Source organism: Rhizophagus irregularis, chromosome 20 (genome assembly GCF_026210795.1).
Source record: "Rhizophagus irregularis chromosome 20, complete sequence".
In the NCBI taxonomy this organism is placed as follows: domain Eukaryota; kingdom Fungi; phylum Glomeromycota; class Glomeromycetes; order Glomerales; family Glomeraceae; genus Rhizophagus; species Rhizophagus irregularis.
The window spans coordinates 298,947-320,921 of record NC_089448.1 but is presented as its reverse complement, the minus strand read 5'-3'; the positions used below and the strand labels follow the sequence as shown (position 1 = coordinate 320,921).

The window sequence follows — 21,975 nt, the reverse complement described above, 5'->3', positions numbered from 1 at the left end:
TATTTAAATTACAAACTAAGAAACTTGTAAAATATTTTACTACACTAGCCTTAGTGTTTAAATAAATCTAAAAAGAATAAAATAAAGAACAATTTCTTTTGAATGCGTAATATCAAATATCACTTAAAAAAAACCATAAATTTTTTAAAAACAAACAATGATTAATTAATTTTCATCTGTTTTAATAATTAAATATTAAATAAAATTAACATAAATAATTTGCAAGATTAACTCATTTATATATCATAGTACTGTACATACCTAATGACTTCAAATCCTTAATTATATAATCACTCACTTACTAGTATTTCATTTGCTGCTTGTGAATCTTCACTTTCAAGAATTTCATCCAACTTATCAGTATTCTCAACTGCTTTAATAATTAAGTAAATTAGTTAATTTCATATAAATAATTTGCAAGATTAAAATTTTATATATTATAGTACAGTATATACTACCTAATGTTCTCAAATCTTTAATTGCACAATCATTCAAATTTTCACTTTCAAGAATTTCATTCAATTTTTTACTAGTAAAATCAAGTAAGCGACTTGTATAACATGCATTAGGATGAGATTTAGTAGCAAGATTGTTACGCCCAATTGATGCATTTATAAATTCCATAATGTTGCTTTTTAATTCTTCATTAATTTCATCAGGACGGAAAATCCAATCATCAATAACATCTTTCACTTCTGAAGTAGATGGCCTTTTTAATGGATCTTCATTCCAACACTTTTTTACTAAATTTACATAACATTGTGGAGTATTTTCAATAATTTCAGGTCGTTCACCTTTACAAATATTTAAACTAAGTTGAAGATCATGTGCTCTATTATTAAATGGTGGTATCCCAGATGTAAATTCCCACATAATCATAGAAAACTATATATATCACTAGCTGGAGTATAAGATTTGCCTCTTAAAACTTCAGGTGCCATAAATGGTATAACACCATAAATATCATATTTTTTCAAAAACGATTTTACAGGTTGACATAATCCTAAATCACTAATATAAATTTTATCCTTATCCTTATCATTATGATTTAAAATATTACCATCATGAAAATCACAATGAATAAGATTTTCTCCATGTATTTCACTAAGTCCAGAAATAATTTCATATAACATAAATAACTTTTGATTCCAATTATTTTTGACTATTCTTGTTAAATTTTCTCTTAAATTACCTTTATTTGCATACTCCATTACTACCTTATATTTTGAAGTATTTGGATCTTCTGTGAATCCATAAACATCTATAATATCATTTGAAGTCAAAACACTTGTATGACATATCCACTATAAAAAATAATAATTATTATTAAATATAAAAAAATTTTAATTTAAATTAATAATAGAAAATAATATACTATCATATTTCTTTTAAAAATTCATTTAAATTTTCATTTAAATTATCATTTAAATTCTTGGGACATTTAAGAATTACTTCTTTATCTCCATTATCCTTTAACCAAGTAGCTTTGTATATAGTAACAAATCCTGCTTCATCAAGATATTCAACATTTTTAAATTTGTTATAAGGAATCCATTTTAATTTTTTTTCAAGAATAAGATCATCTATAATTGCATTTCCACTTTTCCCAAATCTATAAATTTAAATAATTAATGTATGTTGTATTATAATTTATACAAAATAAATTATTACTTACTCTAAAATTTAAATAGGAATTTAATGTAATACAAGTCTTAGTTTTTGGATAAATACATTAATAATCTATAATTTACAACTTACCAACTAAAGTAATAGATATTTTTTAAATGAAAGAATTAAATTAACAAATAAATATATAAAATATACAGTATAACAATAGAGATACTTACAGGCTAAATAATAAATAATTTTTTATATAAAGAAATTAGTTAGATTAAATTATATGTAAATATTATAACAATAAGTAATAATAGAATTAAATAAATAACTTACCATCTATGAAATAATTTTTTAAATAAAGAAATTAGATAGTTTAAATTATATGTAAATAAGTAATATAGAATTAAATAAATAACTTACCACCTATATTATTTAATAATGTTTTAAATAAAGATATTAAATAGTTTAAATTATATGTAAATATTATAACAATAAGTAATAATAGAATTAAATAAATAACTTACACCCTATATTATTTAATAATTTTTAAATAAAGTAATTAGATAGTTTAAATTATATGTAAATATTATAACAATAAGTAATAATAGAATTAAATAAATAACTTACACCCTATATTATTTAATAATTTTTTAAATTAAGAAATTAGTTAGTTTAAATTATATGTAAGGCTGCTCCAATTTAATAGTTTGTTTAACGTCCTAACTTTATATAAAAATTGAGGGGGGGGAGGGGGTCAAATTAAGTAAACATTTAAAAATAAACATAGTTTTTTCTTTATCACTCAATGCATTTTTACTAAAAATACATCTTAATTTATTACAGATAATGCAATTAATAAGTTTACATATATTACTTTTATTAATTATACCATTTTCTTTGGTAGATTCAATTATACTGGAAAGAAATTCTTTTAAATATTATACAGATCGGTGATGTTATTATAAGTCACGTGATATAACATATGTTTGTTTATTTTTAAAAATTTTTCAAAAATGAGGGGGGTGGGGTACGTTAAACAAACTATTAAATTGGAGTGGCCTAACTATTACAACAGTAAGTAATAATAAAATTAAATAAATAACTTACTCCCTATATTATTTAATAATTTTTTAAATAAAGAAATTAGATAGTTTAAATAATATGAAAATATTATAACAATATAAAGTAATAATAGAATTAAATAAATAACTTACGAACTAATAATTTTTTAAATAAAGAAATTAGTTAGTTTAAATTATATGTAAATATTATAACAATAAGTAATAATAGAATTAAATAAATAACTTACAGTACCCTATATTATTTAATAATTTTTTAAATAAAGAAATTGGATAGTTTAAATTATATGTAAATATTATAACAATAAGTAATAATAGAATTAAATAAATAACTTACTCCCTATATTATTTAATAATTTTTACATAAAGAAATTTCATAGTTTAAATTATATGAAATATTATAACAATAAGTAATATAGAATTAAATAAATACTTACTCCCTATATTATTTAATAATTTTTTAAATAAAGAAATTAGATAGTTTAAATTATATGTAAATATCATAACAATAAGTAATAATAGAATTAAATAAATAACTTACCATCTATGAAATAATTTTTTAAACAAATAAAGAAATTTAGTTAGATTGAATTGTACAAATAATATAAATATAGATATCATATAACTTACACCCTGTAGTATTATTAATTATTAATTATGGGCCGGTGCAAAAAGATTGGTACCTCAAATATTGCATCGATAAAAAAAATTTTATTTTATAAATATTTTTTTTATTATTTAAATATTATCTGTATGTATTAGGAAAGATATGATATAAATATTACGTCATGTCATGTGATCCTCATCGGAACTGCTATAAGCATCTTCGAATAATTGTATATTTTCATTGGACTCAAATTATTCCTTAGCATTTTTAAGAGCTCTTCTCCAAAGTCCTACAATAACCTTTGAAGAAATTTTTTCTTTAAATGCATTTAGAAGTGTATTCCTAATAGATAAAAGGTTTGGGTGTGGTCCTGAGCGCACAACTTCACCCTTTACAACTGACCAAACACCTTCAATAGGCTGGAGTTCGCAATGGTAAGGAGGGGTAAAATTAACTTCATGTCCATATTGTTCTGCAATTTTAACACAAGAAAATGGAACCTTTTCTTTATTTATTTTAACCAGCTCCAAAAGTTCTGGTTTTCTTAATTCATCAGAAAAAGCAATATCATGTGCATTTAACCATTCAATAATTTCTTGCTTTTTTGTGCTTGAAGTTGGAATACTTTCAACCCATCGTTTGTGATAGCTTGCTCCATCCATGTGAATACATACGGACCCATATTTTTCATAAAGTGTTTCGCAAAGAGTTGAAAAAAGGTCCTCAAAAATTTCTGCAGTAAAATTCCCATGATAATCTACTTGGTTAGGAACAATATTTGCTTCTTTAACTACATTGGGAATATCGTCCCATTCTTCTGCATTATTCCTTTTTCTCCTTCTATTTCCTGGAGGTTTAATTGTTGGATCCCAGATGTGAATAGAATTAGGAACAAGCTCACCACTTATCTTGTTAGAAGACGCATTTCGGAATACAATAATTGCTCCAAAAATCACTACTAACAGACCATGCCCAGGCATTAAAACAACACCATGATGAGCAGATGAGGAACCCAAGTATTGCGAGCATTATGGTGTAAATGACAGTAGGACTCATCAAGAAAAACTTCTGGATGGCGTGGAACATCATTTTGGCCTTCTAAATTTGCAAAACAAAAACGTAGGTAGTGACTATGGAATGCAACATTGTTAGGTAACTCATGAAGAATATTTCTCCGTTCTCCTTGACCATAATAAAAGCCCAATTTATGTAACACCCGAAGAAGTTTCCATTTAGAAAAGTTATACCCCTTTTCAGCAAGAAACTGTTGTAAGGTATGTGTAGAAAGAAGCTCGGCTGCTTTATTAGCATTTAAGATTTTTGTACGTAAAAGTTCTGAAATGACTTCATCAAGTTGTAATTTAAGACGTCCGAGCATTTTGTGTGGTGTAAAAGTATCATCTCCGCAGCTCTTGCAGTCTGAAATTACCCTCCCAATTGTACTTTCCCTATGCCCAACGCCTCAGCAACACGCTTGCGTAGTGTAACATTTGGATGATCCTCCTTTTTAAAGTTATCCCCTGAAAAATAATTGTAAACGCTAATTATCATCAACTTTTCGTTAGTGGTTAGTGGTGCGCCACTTCATTTTGTGGAGGAACTATCCATGGTAGAATAAAAAAATATTAATAAAAAATGTTAATTCGAAGTCATTTTAATACATATTTTTTTTTCAGCCCATTTTGTTTTGGTTACACATCATTTTTCTTGGCACAAATCTTTTCCTTTTGGGCGAGATACCAATCTTTTTGCACCGGCCCATAGTTAGATATAAAGATAATATAAAAGTAATTACTATAAATTATATGCACATTACTTACAATCTAGTTATTTAAATTAAGAATATAATTAGTTGTTATATAAAATATTAAACATGAATTGTTATAAACAAAAACTTAATATTTCACTAATTTCAGCTTGTTTGGCATACCTTTAATATGTTGGTCCATTACTATATCAAAATTATCTCTAATCGGAAAAGATAAAGTAAATATCTTTTTTTCTTTTTTTTTATTATTGAGTACCTTTATTAGAAGAAATTTGTATCGTTACATTATACCTCATGTCTCTTTATGTCATCTAATAAAAAATATCAAAGTAATTTCATATCTAATATACAATAAAAATTGATCTTTACCTATTTAAAAGTAATAAAGTGGGTGTAATATAAATAAATATGGTAACAATATTTATGCAAAATACATTATGTGCAAAAATAGTGATCACAAGTGCAAGCATTGCATCATTGCATATATGTCAAACAAACCAGAATGTAGATCAATTATTACAAAATATCAGTAACTGGTTCATCAGCAAGTTTTAAAAGTGTTAATTGATACTAGTATACATGTTGATCAACACTAGCTAGTTGTTCAATGTGATTTACAATATTAATCAACACCATATACTGGAGTATATCAACGCATAATGTTAATATACACATCATTTAACTCTTATGTGTAGTTCAACATATTATGCATTGTTGTTCAATGCCATATATTAATACATACTATATATATTTTAATTAAATTAAAATTATATTTATTTTTACTCACTTTAGGAACTGAACCAAACACCTCAAAACTTACACTATTAATTATCTCATGATCTAACAACTGTACTATTTAATTTAAGTATATATTTATATATATTAAAATTAATATTTAAAAAAAAAATTATTTTGGCAATACTAAGTATTGCGTAATGTATTCTATATCACGTGTATCATGTGATACTGGAGTAATAATTACCACTGTGGCTGCAATATAGCAAAAAAAAATTAAGCTTTTTCTGGCAAAGCTTAATTTTTTTTTGCTTTTTCCTCTTTCGTTCTCCTTTTGTTCGCCTCTTCCTTCTCCTTCCTTTTGTTTTCCTATTACCTTTTGTTCTTCCCTTCCCTTTCATTTCATTTCTCTTTCTCCCATTTCCTTTCAAAGTTTTATCTATTATTTCTGTAAAAACTCTGTAAAAATGAGCCTTTTCCGGATCCATTCATGGAAAATGTAAAGAATTTGATAAATTTTGTAATATAAGGTTATTGATTCTGAAGATATGAGCCTTTTACAGAAAAAATGAAATATTATCTTTTCCTTTCATTCTCCCCTTCCCTTTCATTTTTCCATTACCCTTTCGTCTTATTTTTCCCTTTTACTTTTTCCTTTCACTTTCCCCTTTCACTTTCTTTAACAAAATGTCAAAAAATGTTTTGAAAATTATTTTTTTCATATTTTTTCAATCAGAACATTGGCCAATATTCTGATTTTTCATTAAAATTATTAATTAAACATTTTTTAACATTTTGAAATAATTTTTTTATTTTTTTTTAATCAGAACATTGGCTAATGTTCTGATTTACATTTTTATTTCATTTTTTAACAAAACATTTTTAACGTTTTGAAAATAATTTTTTTCATCCTTTTTAATCAGAATATTAGCTAATGTTCTGATTTTATTATTTTTCTTTTTTTTAACAAAACGTTGTTAACCGATTTAGTACATTGAATAGATTAACTATGATTTGCAGTCAGAAAGTTTAAGTACATTTAACTATGACTGAAATCCAATCAAACAAGACACGCTTAAAATAGGGAGTTCGTTTATAGTGTAAAAGGTTATACTTTATTATAAAACTTTATAATTACAAGAATAAGAACTAAAGAAACTAAGATAAACTGAAGGAACTTCACTTATAATGAAGGAAAATACCAACGTTATTTATATAAAAGTTACTACATATAAAGATATAATAAATATAGTAGATATAAGAAATATAATTAATATAATAAATATAACTAATATAATAAATATAATAAATAAAATAATTATATTGATTATATAAATTATAATTAATATAATAAATATAATAGAAATAATAGGCTAAGCAAATAGGCTGCGGCTAGGTTGGCTTAGCACAGTTGGGTACAGTAGATCCTAATTTTCCACATGATCTTCTGGTGTAGTAAGTTGTAACTCTACACATGACTAGGAGTAACAGGTTCCTCCTCTTAATTTGCAGCTCCTGCGAATATCAATAAATTATTTCTAAGTCTCCTTATTTGAGGTCTAATAATTTTTCTAATAACCTGGACGTCTAGTTTCATCATCCTTAAGATTTGTTCTGGAAAAAACTCAAAAATATCAAAAGTTTTCTCTACAATTGTTGCATAATGTAGTGACATCTTATGCTTGTATTTCAATCGTTCACTAGGAGTTGATAGTTAGTCTAGGAGTTATCCTAAATAGAAAGAGTTAATCATCGCCAATTGTGTGTCTTTTAGTCATATTGACTTCGTTACACTTCTTAGAGTTACAGAAAATTTAACTTGGAAATCTTCTTCTTCCATGTAGGGTGGCGGTGGATAATTAATTTCTTCTGAAGTAGTTTGTTGAATATCTTCTAGTATTTCTGAAAAATCCATTTTTCTTCAAGCGGTTTAAACTCTTTTGTCAACTTATCCACATCTATATATATATTTTAAATTTCTGTAGATCATTTGGCTGATTAGATTTTTGTTTATTTCTGATGAGATTTTTGTATTACTGGTTATGTTTCACCATATCCATCAATTATTTTTAACGCTTAAATTATTTAACCACGTTTTTCTATTTTAAGATTATTTTCCTTGTTCTAAAAATATCTTCACATTTTTCTCTAGAACTTTCCAGAAATATTTTCAAAAGTGATTTTTGCATGTTGTCACCCATGTCTGCCACCTGTGAGTAAACACAATTTCTTATATTCACTTTATTATGCTTGGTTTAAGATTTTATAATTCCTTTACTTTCTTTCTGTTATATTCTTTTTCATGTATAATGCTTCATTCCTTTATAAATTCATAATCTTAACTTACAAACTACAATAGTTTCTCCTTACATTAAATAAACTTCACATAATAACTTTAATTTCACTCTGGACTGATATTTTCATATTGGAATCATTAATTATTAATCGTTGTTCATAGTGAAACCACTATGATAACTCTTTATTAATATCAATTTCATCCTGAGTCAAGACACAAAATCGAGACTGCGGAATTCCTTCTGAATTCCACTTGTATTTATACATTTTAAGAAAATCATTTCTAATATTATCTTTAATCTATGACTCAACTTGAATAATTATGACTCATAGATTATCATCTTTCCATCTGATTCCATCTATTTCCATCTAATCTTTGAGTCACACTAAACTATTTATAACCAAACTAATAATAACTAAACTAAATATAACTAATCTAAATATAAATAACTATAAATAACTAAACTATAAATAAATATTTATAAATAAATATTATATAATAATAACATCATGTTCTCTAATTATCTCAGTTAAATATTCTTCCATCGGCTAAATGTTTATCCATGTTCCATTCAGTCCTTTATTTATCCGATAACATGATTATCCCAATTTCACAGGTTACCACTTTTTACAGGTTATAGCATCTTACACGTACACATTTTTCATGATTTTTCGCATCATGATTTTTCGTGATATTTTGTTGTGCCTGATCTTAACGTGTTTTCGCGTCATGCCTATTTCTTATATAAGATCTAAATTTTTCCCCTTATCTTCACATAAAATCTTTGATATTATCCCAAAATTTTTCCAAAATTTTCTTTGTCAACCTATCTATCTATTTACCAATCTATCTATCATGACCTGTCATCAATCTAATACCTCACGTCAGAAATCTCGAGCAAGATTTCAAAGATTTAAAGAAGCACACAAAATGAAAGTTCATCAACTTAAAGGTGGGTATTGTACGCAAGATTCTTAAGATGTCTCTTGAATGGTATGATTGCCTGTAGACAGGGTTTCAGCCTTATATCCAGTTCTTGAAAAGTTGATTTTTGCGCAGCTTGTAGACAGGGTTAGTGTTTCGATCCGTTGCCGGGTTCAACCGGATAAACCCGGATAATTTTTTTTTTTAGGTATCCGGATAATTACGGTTTTTACCCGGATAAATATCCGGATAAAAAATGGTCGGATTGACCCGGAATCCGGATAAAAAATAAAAAAAAATTTTAAAAAAATTTAAATCATAACATTTCATATATTTTCAGATGAGTTAAAATATTATATATGATTACTTTAAATATTTTTTTTTATTGTTTTAATTATTCGTTAACCACAAGGAAAAATTTTAAGTTATGTCACAAGATTTGTCACATAATTTGAATTTAATATATTAAATTCGCGGCATTTATTATTGATTTGTTTTCAGATATAATGTGTTCTGTGGGTGGTGTTATTCCATGCTTAACAACAGATCCATCATATTTATAACTTTTTGTACATTTTCTCCATTATCTGATATAAACTGACAATATGCACGTATTTCTCCATTTTCACTTTGTTTTCTAACAAAATATTCCCATACCCAACTCACTTTTGTTTGTGGTTTAGTCATTGTAGTAGTTAGTTTAAAGGGATTTGGATTATTTGATATTTGACTTGTTAATTCAAGTATAGTTAACTTATTTTACTAGCACTTATCATCCTTTATTTTCCAAGTGTCCTAGATAATTTTTTAGGTCATCCTCTTTTTAGTATTAGAGTAATTTCTGTAACTTCATCACTGGACTCTTCATTTTCACTTAGAGTAATATAATCTTGAACGTTACTGTTTTCCATAATTTTATGAATTATTTTCCACTATTCAAAAATATGTTTCAAGTGAAATTACAAAAAAATCCAAGAAAATGATTACAGTATTTATTTATTTTGGTTAGGGCTTAGGACTACATTAACTAACTGTACTTAAATTTATAAATAAAAAAATAAATGCTATAAATAAATTTTTATATCAATCCCACGAAATTTAATTGTCATAAATTTAATAAATGCCACAAATTTAGTAGTTAATTAAATGCCATATATTTAATTAATTAAATGCCACATTAAATTAAATGAATGCCACGAATTTTATTTATTAAAAATGATCTACAGTAAAAAAAATTTAAATAATTTTATCTGGATTTCGGTTTCTACCCGGATATATCCGGATTTTTATCCGAGTCGGATAATCCGGATAGAAACCGGATATTTTTTTTAATTTATCCGGATGACGGTTTCTGCCCGGATCGAAACACTAGACAGGGTACTTGTACTTCTAGGATATTTAAGTCTTGAAAGGCCTTTACCTATAGAACTTTTTTGTACTATTGACCTTATTCACTTAGTTTTTAACTAACTTGGAGTGACCATAAATCTCCATTTTTATTTCTAATAGAGAACCTTATGAAAGCTAAGAAAGAAAATGAAGATCTTCAAGAGAAATTTGAAGGCTTCCTTGAAATGGGGACTCATAAGAATCTCGATACTGAGTTCCATAATAAAATCTGGGCTGAAGAATAACAAAAATTATGGGAAGCCCAAAAATTAATCATTGATCAGTGATGAACGATAGAAGGTCTTGAAGAGGGAGTATGTCAATTAATTGCACATAATATGAGGTTGGAAAGTAGCAAAGGTCATGCTGAAGCAGCATTTGAAGAAGCGAAACAAGCGCTTTTTGAGGAATGTAATATAATTTTGTCAAACATTTCTACTTTTGATCCTAGTATTGAAGAAGTTGATTAAATAAAAATTTTCTTCTTTTTGATTTTTTCTAAAATTTTCTAATATATTTTGTAACAAATTTTCATTAAGTTTTTCACAATAAAATTTCTAAAATTTTTCATCTTGTTAATAAATTTTTCTGGGACATTGAGTCGCAAATTCATTTTGATCGTCTGTAACACTTGTAAATCGTACTAAGTAAAATTGACTTTTTGCCACGAGTTGTAGATCTTAATCGTAACTAATTATACTACAATTATTGGTTCCCAATTTTGTCAATCATGATACAATTTTAATAAACTTCCATTTACAGGAGTTCATAAGACTTTTCCATCTATAGTTTGTAATTTGTACGCTCCTTTTTCTCCAACTTGATGAATATAGTATGGTCCTTTCCATTTTGGATTTAGTTTTCCAGTCCATTGCTTTTCTTTTACTGCGTCATAATATAAGACTTTATCTCCAATAGAAAATTTCATTTGATGATGTAATTTTCTATCATGTCGTTCTTTTTGTTTTTGTTGAGATATTTCAATATTTGTCTTAGCTATTTCAATTTCTTGAGGTAGTTGATCAACTAAGTTTTCTATATGATTTATTAAAGTTGGAGTTCCATTATTTTCTAATGAATCAGTTGGTAGTTTAGCATCTCATCCATATAATAAAAAGAAAGGTGCAATTTTTGTAGTTGAATGTTTTGTAGTACGATAAGCAAATAAAATTGGTGCAATATAATTATCCCAATTATCAATATGATCTGTTGATAATTTTGCTAAAGATTCTGATAAAGTACAATTAAATCTTTCTACAAGTCCATTTGTTTGAGGATGGTATGGCGTTGAAAATAAATGTTTTATCTGAAATTTTTCCATTAATTTTTCAATTATTTGATTTCTAAAATGAGTTCCTTGATCTGATAATATTTTTGCTGGACATCCATGTCAACAAATTATTTCTTCATAAATAAAATGTGCAGCTTGTTCTGCAGTAACTTCTTTTACAGATTGTGCTTCTAGCCATTTTGTTAAATAATCCATTGCTGTAATTATATATTTGTTTTCATTTGTAATTATAGGTAAAGGTCCTACAAAATCTATTCCTATTTGATAAAAAGGACTTTCTACTGGAATAGGATGTAAAGGTAACTTTGTCTTTTGTTTTCCTCTTCGTTGACAAGAGTCACATGACATGACATAAGATCTGATGTCATTGTACATTTGTGGCCAATAATATCTTGATTGAATTTTGTCAAACATTGTATCAACTGAAAAATGCGCAGCAGTAGGATCATTGTGGAACATAAAAAGAACTGGTACTAATTCATGTCTTCTGATTACTTGTAATAAATTATTTTGTTTCTTTTTATCTTTCTTATAAATAAAATTATTTTTGATAATAAAATATATTGATTGTTTTTGAATTTGTTGTTGTTGTTGGTTATTTAATGTAGAAGGTAATTGAATAATTATATATGTTATTGTAATGTTTGATATCCATTTTTGAAAATTTAGGCTGTCTCGTCATGATGCGGACACTTTCGCTTTCACTCTTTGAAATTTTGTTAATTATAATATGTAAAAGAGGTGGACTTTTAGTCCAAATTGGCAATGAAAGGTTCTAAAGATACTTTGTGAACTGGTAAATATTCATTAATCGTTTGATATATTTAAGATAATTGATATTATTTTCAAGTTGTACTGCTTGAGGTTCTTTCCACCATTGATTATTAATAAGAAATTTGGGATTCATATCTGGCTTAATTTTTCCTAAAGTGAATCCAATGATACAGTCGTGTATAGTAATTCCATAAAATAAATTCTTCTTGCACATTGTACAGTATGTATGCACGTGATGATTTTCTGTATCACATTCCATGGTACAACAACTTCCACCATGATTGATTGGTTAACCAGCAATTACTTGTTTAATTTTAATATTTTTGGCATATATGTTCTCTAAAGCTTGACGGTTCATGCCACACATGGTCCAGGTGATATATTCTTCAATATTGATCTGATTTTCTTCTGAATAATCAGAGAATACATTTCCATCTATTTGTCTTTCCCAAGAATTATTATATTCTTCTGTATCAATTGAATAGTTATCTTCATTACACTGACAAATAATCTCATTGCAGCAACTATATGGTAATGGTGAACGGGCTGGAGGAGGTTGGCAATCTTTACAAATACAATCTTCTGGATGGGGTCCATTGGGGTTAAGGATGGCAACGGTTGGTCATGTCGGTCATCGGTCAGTTATAACCAGTCAAGAACCTTTGACCGACTGACCGACTGTTTGACCAACCGGTTAACTGACCGTTTAACCGATCCTGAAAACATTTGCGAAATGTAATTTAATAAAAAAATGTTTGAAATACTTAATAAAAAATGTTTTCACAACATTTTCTATTAAAATAATTAAAAAAATGTTTGTGAAACATTTTTTTATTAAATTACGTTTCGCAAACATTTTCAGGATCGGTTAAACAGTTGGTTAAACGGTCGGTTAACCAGTTGATCAGACCGGTTGGTCAAACAGTCAGTCAGAAGTCTATGACCAACCGATATCGGTCACGGTCATGACCAGTCATAACCGGTTAATGACCGTGACCGTTGCCATCCCTAATTGGGGTTATCAAAATCATATCGAATTCCTGAAATAATATTGATAGGAGAACTATTTTCTGATCGTTCTTCAATGTAGCTTTGCATATCGTATAATAAATTATCACAACAATTTAACAAATCGATAGCTCTTTGAGCAGGTCTATCAGTATAATCATCTTCAGAATCTGCATCATACTCTTCATGTACTAGAGTAGAGCTTTCATTTACATTAGTTTGTTTTTCTTTTTCAATAGAAATCATGAAACAACTAAGAGTTTGGTTATCTTCTTCAAACATTTTGGATAATGCGTCTGCATTTGCATTTGCTTTTCCCACTCAATGCTTAATATTAAAGTCATACTGTTAAAGGTCCATGACCTACCTTGCATGGCGGCCTTTTGGATTTTAGATGTCTTTAACCATTTTAGAGCAGAGTGGTCGGTAACAATTGTAAAAGGTTTCAATCCTAAGTAGTGTTTAAAATGTTTGATAGCCCATACTATCGCAAAACATTTCTGGTCAGTTATAGGGTAATTGCATTCAGCCTTATTTAAAGATCTGCTGGCATAAGCGATTATATGTTCTTTTCCATCCTCTTTTATTTGTGATAACACAGCATCAAGTCCAGTACCAGATGCGTTTGTATGAATAATGAAGGGTTGTTCAAAGTCAGGGTATGTTAAGATCAGAGATTTAATTAGTCTTTCCTTCAAATAATCAAATGCAGTTTGCTGTTTCTCAGTCCAATGAAAAGGAGTTTCCTTCTTTAAAAGTAATAACATTGGTTTAGCTATTTTTGAGAAATCTTTGATGAACTTTTGATAGTAGGAGAATAAGCCTAATGCTGAGCGAAGTTGTGTTAGGTTTGTTGGAATTGGAAAGGTTCTAATTTTCTCAATTTTTTCTGGATCAGGTCTAATGCCTTCTCGTCCAACTATATATCCTAAGAAATGAATATTTCCAAGACAGAAGTAACATTTCTTAAGTTTAATTTTCAAATTTGCTCATCTAAGAGTTTCAAATACTTGTCTAAGGTAATCCAAGTGTTGCTCTAAAGTTCCTTTCGAGTAAATGATTACATCAGGGTGGGCTTCCTGATTCCAAAGAACAGAAAAGAACCAAGTATATACAAATCTTGATTTTTTTTTTTTATTATGAACGGTTGCTAATAACCATTCCTTTCTTTTTTATAGGTTCAGATGGACTTTGGACAAATGGAAGAACCAAGATTTGTAAATATAAGTACAAATCTTGGTTTTTGTTTTATTTATTATTATTTTAGAATGGTTTACTAACCATTCCTTTCTATTTTTTATAGGTTTGGGTGGTCTTCAGACAAACAAAGGAATCAAGATTTGTAAGTATAAATCTTGATTTTTATTTTTTTATTATTACAAATGGTTTATTTACTAACCATTCTTTTCTTTTTTATAGGTTCAGGTGGACTTCAGACAAATAGAAGAACTAAGATTTGTAATTACAAGTACAAATCTTGGTTTTTGTTTTTTTTATTATTATTTTGGAACGGTTTACTAACCGTTCTTTCTTTTTTTTTATAGGTTCGTGGGCTTCCAAATAATGAAAAATCCTGAAGATTAGTAAGTATGAATCTTTACTTTTTTTTATTTTTTTATTATTACAAATGATTTACTAACTGGTTTTTCTTTTTTTTTATAAGATCAGGTGGATTTCCAAGTTTCAAAGAACGGAAAAAAAACTAAGATTCATAAGTAAGTATGAATCTTAGTTTTATTCTTTTTGTTTTTTTTTAATTTTATTCTTTAAAAACATTCTAACTGAATATTTCTCTTTTTTTATAGGTTCAACCAATCTCTGAGACTTGGAATTTTGGATAATGGTAAGTTTTGTACATTTTGTTACGAAACTTCCATTTTTTTTGTTTTATTCTTTAAGAAATGTTCTATTAAACTGAATGTTTATTTTTTTTGTAGGTTAGGCTTCTAGAAATTTAGAAATTAGGAAAAATGGCAAGTTTTATACGTTTCATTAAAAAACTTCCATTTTTTTGATTTTACTTTTAATTTTTATGCTTTTTTTATTTGAAACTTTACCTTGTTATGGTTGTATTACTAGGGGCACTTTGTCAATGGAAATTTAGTACATTGATCACTTAAAAATCTGCAGCAATCCAATTATAATAAGAGGAATTAATTTTACATACAATTCTACATTAGATAATGTATTCAATATAAAATACATATGTTAATAATATACAATAGAATATATGTTAATAAATTAATACATACATATTATTGGATGGGGGAGTAGCTATATTGGTCACAGGACTGAATGATTGGATGAAAATGGGCCATGTAGTGGCCATTTTCACCAGGACCCCGGATATCTAATATAAAGGTCATAATGGACTTTTGGCCAAAAACACCCCTTTTTGCTGAAACTCAAAAAATCGTTTTTTGTAAATATCTCAGCATCCAGTAATTCAATTTTAATGAACGTTTTTTTATTTTGTAGCCCTCATTTAGCTCTACAATTTAAAAAAGAGTTCATCAAAATTGGACCACTGGATGCCGAGATATTTACAAAAAACGATTTTTTGAGCCCCTGAAAAATGGGCCAATCTGCCGAAAGTGTGACTTATGACCTGTTTTGGAGATATCCGGGGTCCTTTTTCACCAATCAATGAAGGGCTCTGTGACCGATATAGCCCCACATCCAATAAAAGTGTTATCATTCTGACGTTTTTGATCATGCATTAATTAATAACATCATAAATAAGTTTTCTATAAATTTCATTTTTATAAGCTTAATTTAAACTTTTCCTACAGAATATTCATTTACGCCATTTTTTTACTCCACTTTATTATATCAATATTTTGTTATTGCTATGGCTAATAAAAATATCGGTCTATGAAAATCTGCATGATCCTATTTGGCTGAACGATAATACAATGTAATATATGTTAATAAATTAATACTACAATTATACCATTGCTATATGCATTTTAATAGATATATATGTGTTTTTATACATTATTATACACATTTTTAAACTATCATTGATTTACTATGTGTAGCTTAGCTTTACACTTAAATTGGTGTTATTTTGTGCGTTTTTAAACATTTTTAAATGGTGTTGATTGACAAAGGGTTTGCATTTCTACACTTTTTGGCATTGAGCAACACATGGCATTTTTCAACACTTTATATGCCTGTATAAAACTTCCTGATGTTAATCATTTCATCTTAGGTAATTATTAAGTACCAATGAAATAATTATCATTCACTTTTATATAAAACTAGGGATTGTGATCATATGGAGGCTTTGTCTCCCATTTGTTAGCTATGCTCATAGTAAAATTTTTAATTATAATAATGTAATGTATTTAACTTTAATAAAAGTTGTATAGATATAAGTTTTGATATAATATATATGAAATTTGTGTGGAATTTAATCCTGACATTTTAAATAGATAATTTCTTCTAACCTAATATATTCTTTTTTGACTTTTTCATCTGCTTTAAATGCATCCAGTGTAAGAAAAAGAATTATTACATCATCCAAAAACCTACATCTGCTTATTGCAACTGATATGCCTGATCTGGTGCAAATATTTGGTCATCTAAATGAAGTGATGCTTTGTTAATGTTATTGCTTGTATTTTATGAACTGTTAGGCAAAAGTATTTTGTAGTGGAAATTGGATTCTGCATGCAGGTGTTCCATTAATGTTAAAATATACTAACTCTAGATATATTTCAACATCAACTATTCCTCTATTTATACAAAATGCTACTCTTACTATTTCTTGTTCCTTATTCATATCTGTGACAATACCAATTGTACCATTACAGATTTGTTTATCAATATATTTATTATTAAGGAACATCACTCAACAGCCTACTTGTAACCTTACAATAAAAGATAAGTTTGTTTTATATTTCATCAGATATTCTGAATTTTCATATTCTTGCACCTCTCCAATCTTCATTAATAATATCTTTTGAATGTGAAAGTAAGTATTTTTCAATTTCAATTGGAAGAGTATTGTAAATTTGAAAATTGATTTGCTCTGCTATTTCCCTATATCCAACAATGTGTGTTATATCTAGTAACATCTTTTAATGACAAATTATTTGTGCTTTCTTGAAGTTTCTTGTATAATAATTTTTTTGATGATTCTAAAATGTTTCCAAATCTTACTTCTTCCAATAATTTAAAATACTGAGGGTCATATTCTTGTCTTTTTGATTGTCTTAGAAAAAGTGGATAAAATAATTTTCATACTGGTAATTCAAAAACATAATTTTCATTTACTGGTGGTAGTTGAAACAAATCATCAAGAACTATAACACTTATTCCTCCAAATGGTTGAGAGTTTGAATGCAGTCTACACAGGTTGAAAAGTGAAAAATCAGGTATCAATCAGTCACCAATCGGCATTTTCACCAAATACCGTTACCAATCAGGCAGTTTGCTAACTTTTGATCTAGTGATCAGAAAAGAATGAAATATAGCTCATTGGAATCGACCAAATAGTCTCAATAAGACGAATCTAATAGTAGTAAAATCACATTTCTAGGATTAATACTTGATGAAAAATTAAGTAAAATATAAAAATAAAAAAATATCATTTATATTTTATTTAATTTTTTATTAACTATTAATCCTAGAAATGCAATTTTATTACCATTAGATTCGTCTTATTAAGACGATTCCAATGAGCTATACTTTATCTTTTTCTGATCACTGGATCAAAAGTTAGCAAACTGCCTGATTGGTGGCAGTATTTGGTGAAAATGCCAATCAGTCACCGATCAGTCGCCAATAAGCTACCTGATTGGTGGCTGATTTGTGACTGATTGATGCCTAATTTTTCACTTTCGACCTGTATTAGAAACATTTGAAAGATAACTGAATAGTTGATCTGAAACCATTATTTCATCTATTATAAGAATTTTTATTCTTTTAAGACTTTCTTTAAATGTTTTATCATTAAATGCCAATGTTTGAAAACCACCTGATGTAGCATGTATTTTTAGAACTGAGTGTATTATAGAACCTTTAACATTTTATGCAACTACTCCAGTTTGTGCTAGTAAAAGAGAAGGATCATTCCTCTTTTCAAATTCTTTTAGTAAAAAATATGTGACAAATGATTTACCAGTTCCTGCAGATCCAGTTATAAAAAAGTGTGGTCCAAATAGGACCCAGAAATATACATATAGGGGTCAGGTGGCGAAAAAAAAATTTACTATGAGCTGTACGCAAGGGTTTTTTATATGAACGGTACGCAAAATTGACACCTGATATTGAAAATCCTGCAAAAATACGCAAATAAAATTTCAGACCTCAAGATCACATGATTTATTGTATTACGAATTTTATCATTTACAAAAACAACCTATTTTACCATTTTTTCAATAATATCTTTTCTGCCAAAATAATCAAAATAATATTGTTTTCCATCTCCAACTAATCTTAGAAAATTTCCTTCAATTACTACTCTATTCTGTTTAATATGATATATAATGTTTGAAGGAATATGATGTGTGAGTATATAACAACCCTCTTTAACCATATCGGTAAATAATTCTAAATGTAAAGGAACAAATACATGTAATGAAATATATGAAATATCGTTCAAATCCTTAATAGGCATATCAGTATAACAATGGTGATTATAAGCCTCAAAATATAAAGCTTCTACTCGTCCGATGCACATCTGAGAACCATATCGAACAAATAAATAATCTCCCTTTATTAATGGAAATTCTTCAGTTATATTTGCAGTTTCAATATTTGGAACTATTTTTAAAATGTATGTTAATAGTTTAAACATAAATTTCTTTAATAAACTAATATAAAAAACTTACTTTTAATTAAACTTTCTTGGACATTTTTTTTATTTAATTTCTTTCTATTTTTAGATTTGGCTAATTCTTGATCGTGTAACTGTGCTAATGTTGTAGCAATATTTTTTCGATTATCCTTCCATCATTTTTCCCTTTGAGTTATGAATCTTTGTTCTGGATTTTCATTTTTAATGAAATATGCAACAAAATGACTGGCCATATTTGGTTGAATTGAATTTGGATCTTCTGTTATTATTCTTGAATTTGCTCCAACAATTTTAAATTTTCGTTCAAGAGGTCTTGAACTATATGATTCATGGAATTTTCGCTGATTATACAAGAATTCAAAATCCAATTTATTGAAGGATAAATACCGACATGATAAATCAACTGTAGTAAATATGGTAATATTAATATTAAATGTAATATAAATATAATTTTTATATTCATTGTTAATATAAAGCTTACCACTATCCCCATCATTTAAAATATACAAATTTTCAGGAGGCTTAGCAATTCCATCCAACTGTGAACGGCCTTCAGTAAAATCATCATTGAATTCACACCCATTATCATCACTAGTTTTAGCAATTTGTTTCATTTCTAAAGAAGCCTCACCAATAGCAGTTGATAAATTGTATTCATCATCATTATTATCATGGGATTGCTTGTCAACATCAGAACTTGAAATATCAATTTCATGTGATTCAATAAGGATCTGTGGGGTATCAATATCAACAGAGATATCAAATGGTTGAATCATGCCAACATATTCTGCAAGATCTTGAGCGAGATGATATGAATGATGAATAGTATCTGATATTTGCTTGTCATTAGGCCATAAGCGAAGTTTTTCTAAAGATAGCTTATCCAATTCAGAAGTATAGTCAAAAAGGTAGCCTAAAAATTTTTTTTTTCAGTTATTATTATTAATAATTAGAATTATAATACTAATTATAGTTAAATATATATACCCTCACGTACTGATCTTTCCTTATCAAAATTTAACTTTCCATTCCGTAGAGCTTTTGTGTATTGTGAAATCTTAGGCAACATTTGAATAAGTTCAGCAAAATCAAAGTCCGGATTTATCTGCCTTGCTACACCAAAGAAATGCTCGCATGACTCTGATCTATGCAACCAAGGAAGAAAAGGTACTTGAGAATAATAGTCTCGATGAGTTTTTACAAGTAATACCATTGATTCACAGAGAGAAGAAAAAATAGCAAAACTTTGGTCGGCCAGGAAATTTTGTTTAATAGATACAAAGTCCAGATATTTTTGGTGTAGAGTTGTAATGTGAAAGCGCCATAAATGAAGAAAAAAGTAACCTGTCATTGCCATACGTACTCTTTCAATTGGTGAAATAGTACGATTTAAATAGCAATCTACAATTTCTCCTAATTATGAAAAGTTAAAAAATTAATTAATTTAAAATAAAAATTAATTTAAATAATATTAATTATCAATTTTAATTTAATTTGTTTAATATTACGTACCCATGATAAATAAATATATTATAGTTCCTTTCATTCCTACTTTTACTTGAAAATCATGTGTAAGACATTGCTTAAAATTTGCAGAACAAAAAGTTCGATAAGCAGCAGCATCGTCTTGCTTATCTAATTTGATTACATCATTTTTGTACATAATTGAATCGTGCTGTTTAATTAAAGTAAGAAGATGATCATATCGGACTGAAGATATTCCAAAAGTTAAAAGCTGAGCTCCAGATATTATCGCATTTCTTGCAGTTTTTTTTGCGTGTTTTGGGTCTTGAACCCGAACTACTGGACCAATCTTATCAAAAATGGGGCAGGAAAAATTAATATTTAATGTTGGTTCACGAATAAAAAGTCTTTGGGAAGTTTGAATATCTATTATTGATTGTTGTGCTTGAAATTCAGTAATAGCACCATCAGAACCAATGGATAATATATGGATTTCAAGCTGAAAAGCAATTTCTTGAATAAGCTTCTTATGCAATTGACTAATGGTTTTTGAATTATCATTTCCTTTATTTGGTATTATTTCGACGGCGATAGGTGGAAATTTTGGTAAAGGAATCTATTACCATTAGAATATTAAATTAATTTTCTTATTAAATTTAAAAGAATAAAATTTAAACATTTTAATAATACCTGTAACATGTAAGCACGAACATCTTTAGCAATAGCCTTTTCATTTTTAATTTTACTAATTATATTGGGAATATCAGCATACACATTAATTTTTGTCTCTTCTACAGGAAATACGGATCCAATAATACATCCAAAAGTAGGTGAATATCGAAGACGAGATTTTAACTTGGTATTATCAGTCATCACTACTACTGGACCATTATATTGAATTGAATCAATTAACTGCTTAAACCTAGCAACATTTTCAAAACACAAATCTGGATTGGTTAAATGGTCTTCACTATTCCTTCTCAAATGTCTATAAACATGAAATTTAAAATCAAAATTATGTAAGATTAACAACATGCATATAAAATGATTTTCTTAACGTATCCATATATAAATTTGCTATTTACTGGAGTTTAAAAAAAAAATTAAAAATTAATATACCGGATTGACTGAATCGTTCTGCCTTCTAAATTTTGGCGAAACAAATCCAAGGCCCTTGTACTAAATCCTCCTAATATGACTAGAAAACTTGTAAACTC

The 21,975-nt window shown here is 27.5% G+C and overlaps 2 protein-coding genes across 2 annotated transcripts; both read right to left on the bottom strand.

Moving 5' to 3' along the window:
• Window positions 1–165: 165 nt before the first annotated feature.
• OCT59_012706 (uncharacterized protein) lies at window positions 166–1,953 on the bottom strand (the record flags this gene model as incomplete). The annotated part of the gene is made up of 7 exons (XM_066140297.1): window positions 166–176; window positions 299–373; window positions 459–743; window positions 1,193–1,304; window positions 1,453–1,612; window positions 1,825–1,850; window positions 1,951–1,953. 7 exons carry the CDS (start codon window positions 1,951–1,953, stop codon window positions 166–168), a joined length of 672 nt encoding a protein of 223 aa, XP_066001185.1.
• A 17,668-nt stretch (window positions 1,954–19,621) lies between these two features.
• OCT59_012705 (uncharacterized protein) lies at window positions 19,622–20,070 on the bottom strand (the record flags this gene model as incomplete). The annotated part of the gene is made up of 2 exons (XM_066140296.1): window positions 19,622–19,635; window positions 19,776–20,070. The coding sequence occupies 2 exons, from the start codon at window positions 20,068–20,070 to the stop codon at window positions 19,622–19,624; spliced, it is 309 nt and encodes a 102-aa protein (XP_066001184.1).
• Window positions 20,071–21,975: the final 1,905 nt, after the last annotated feature.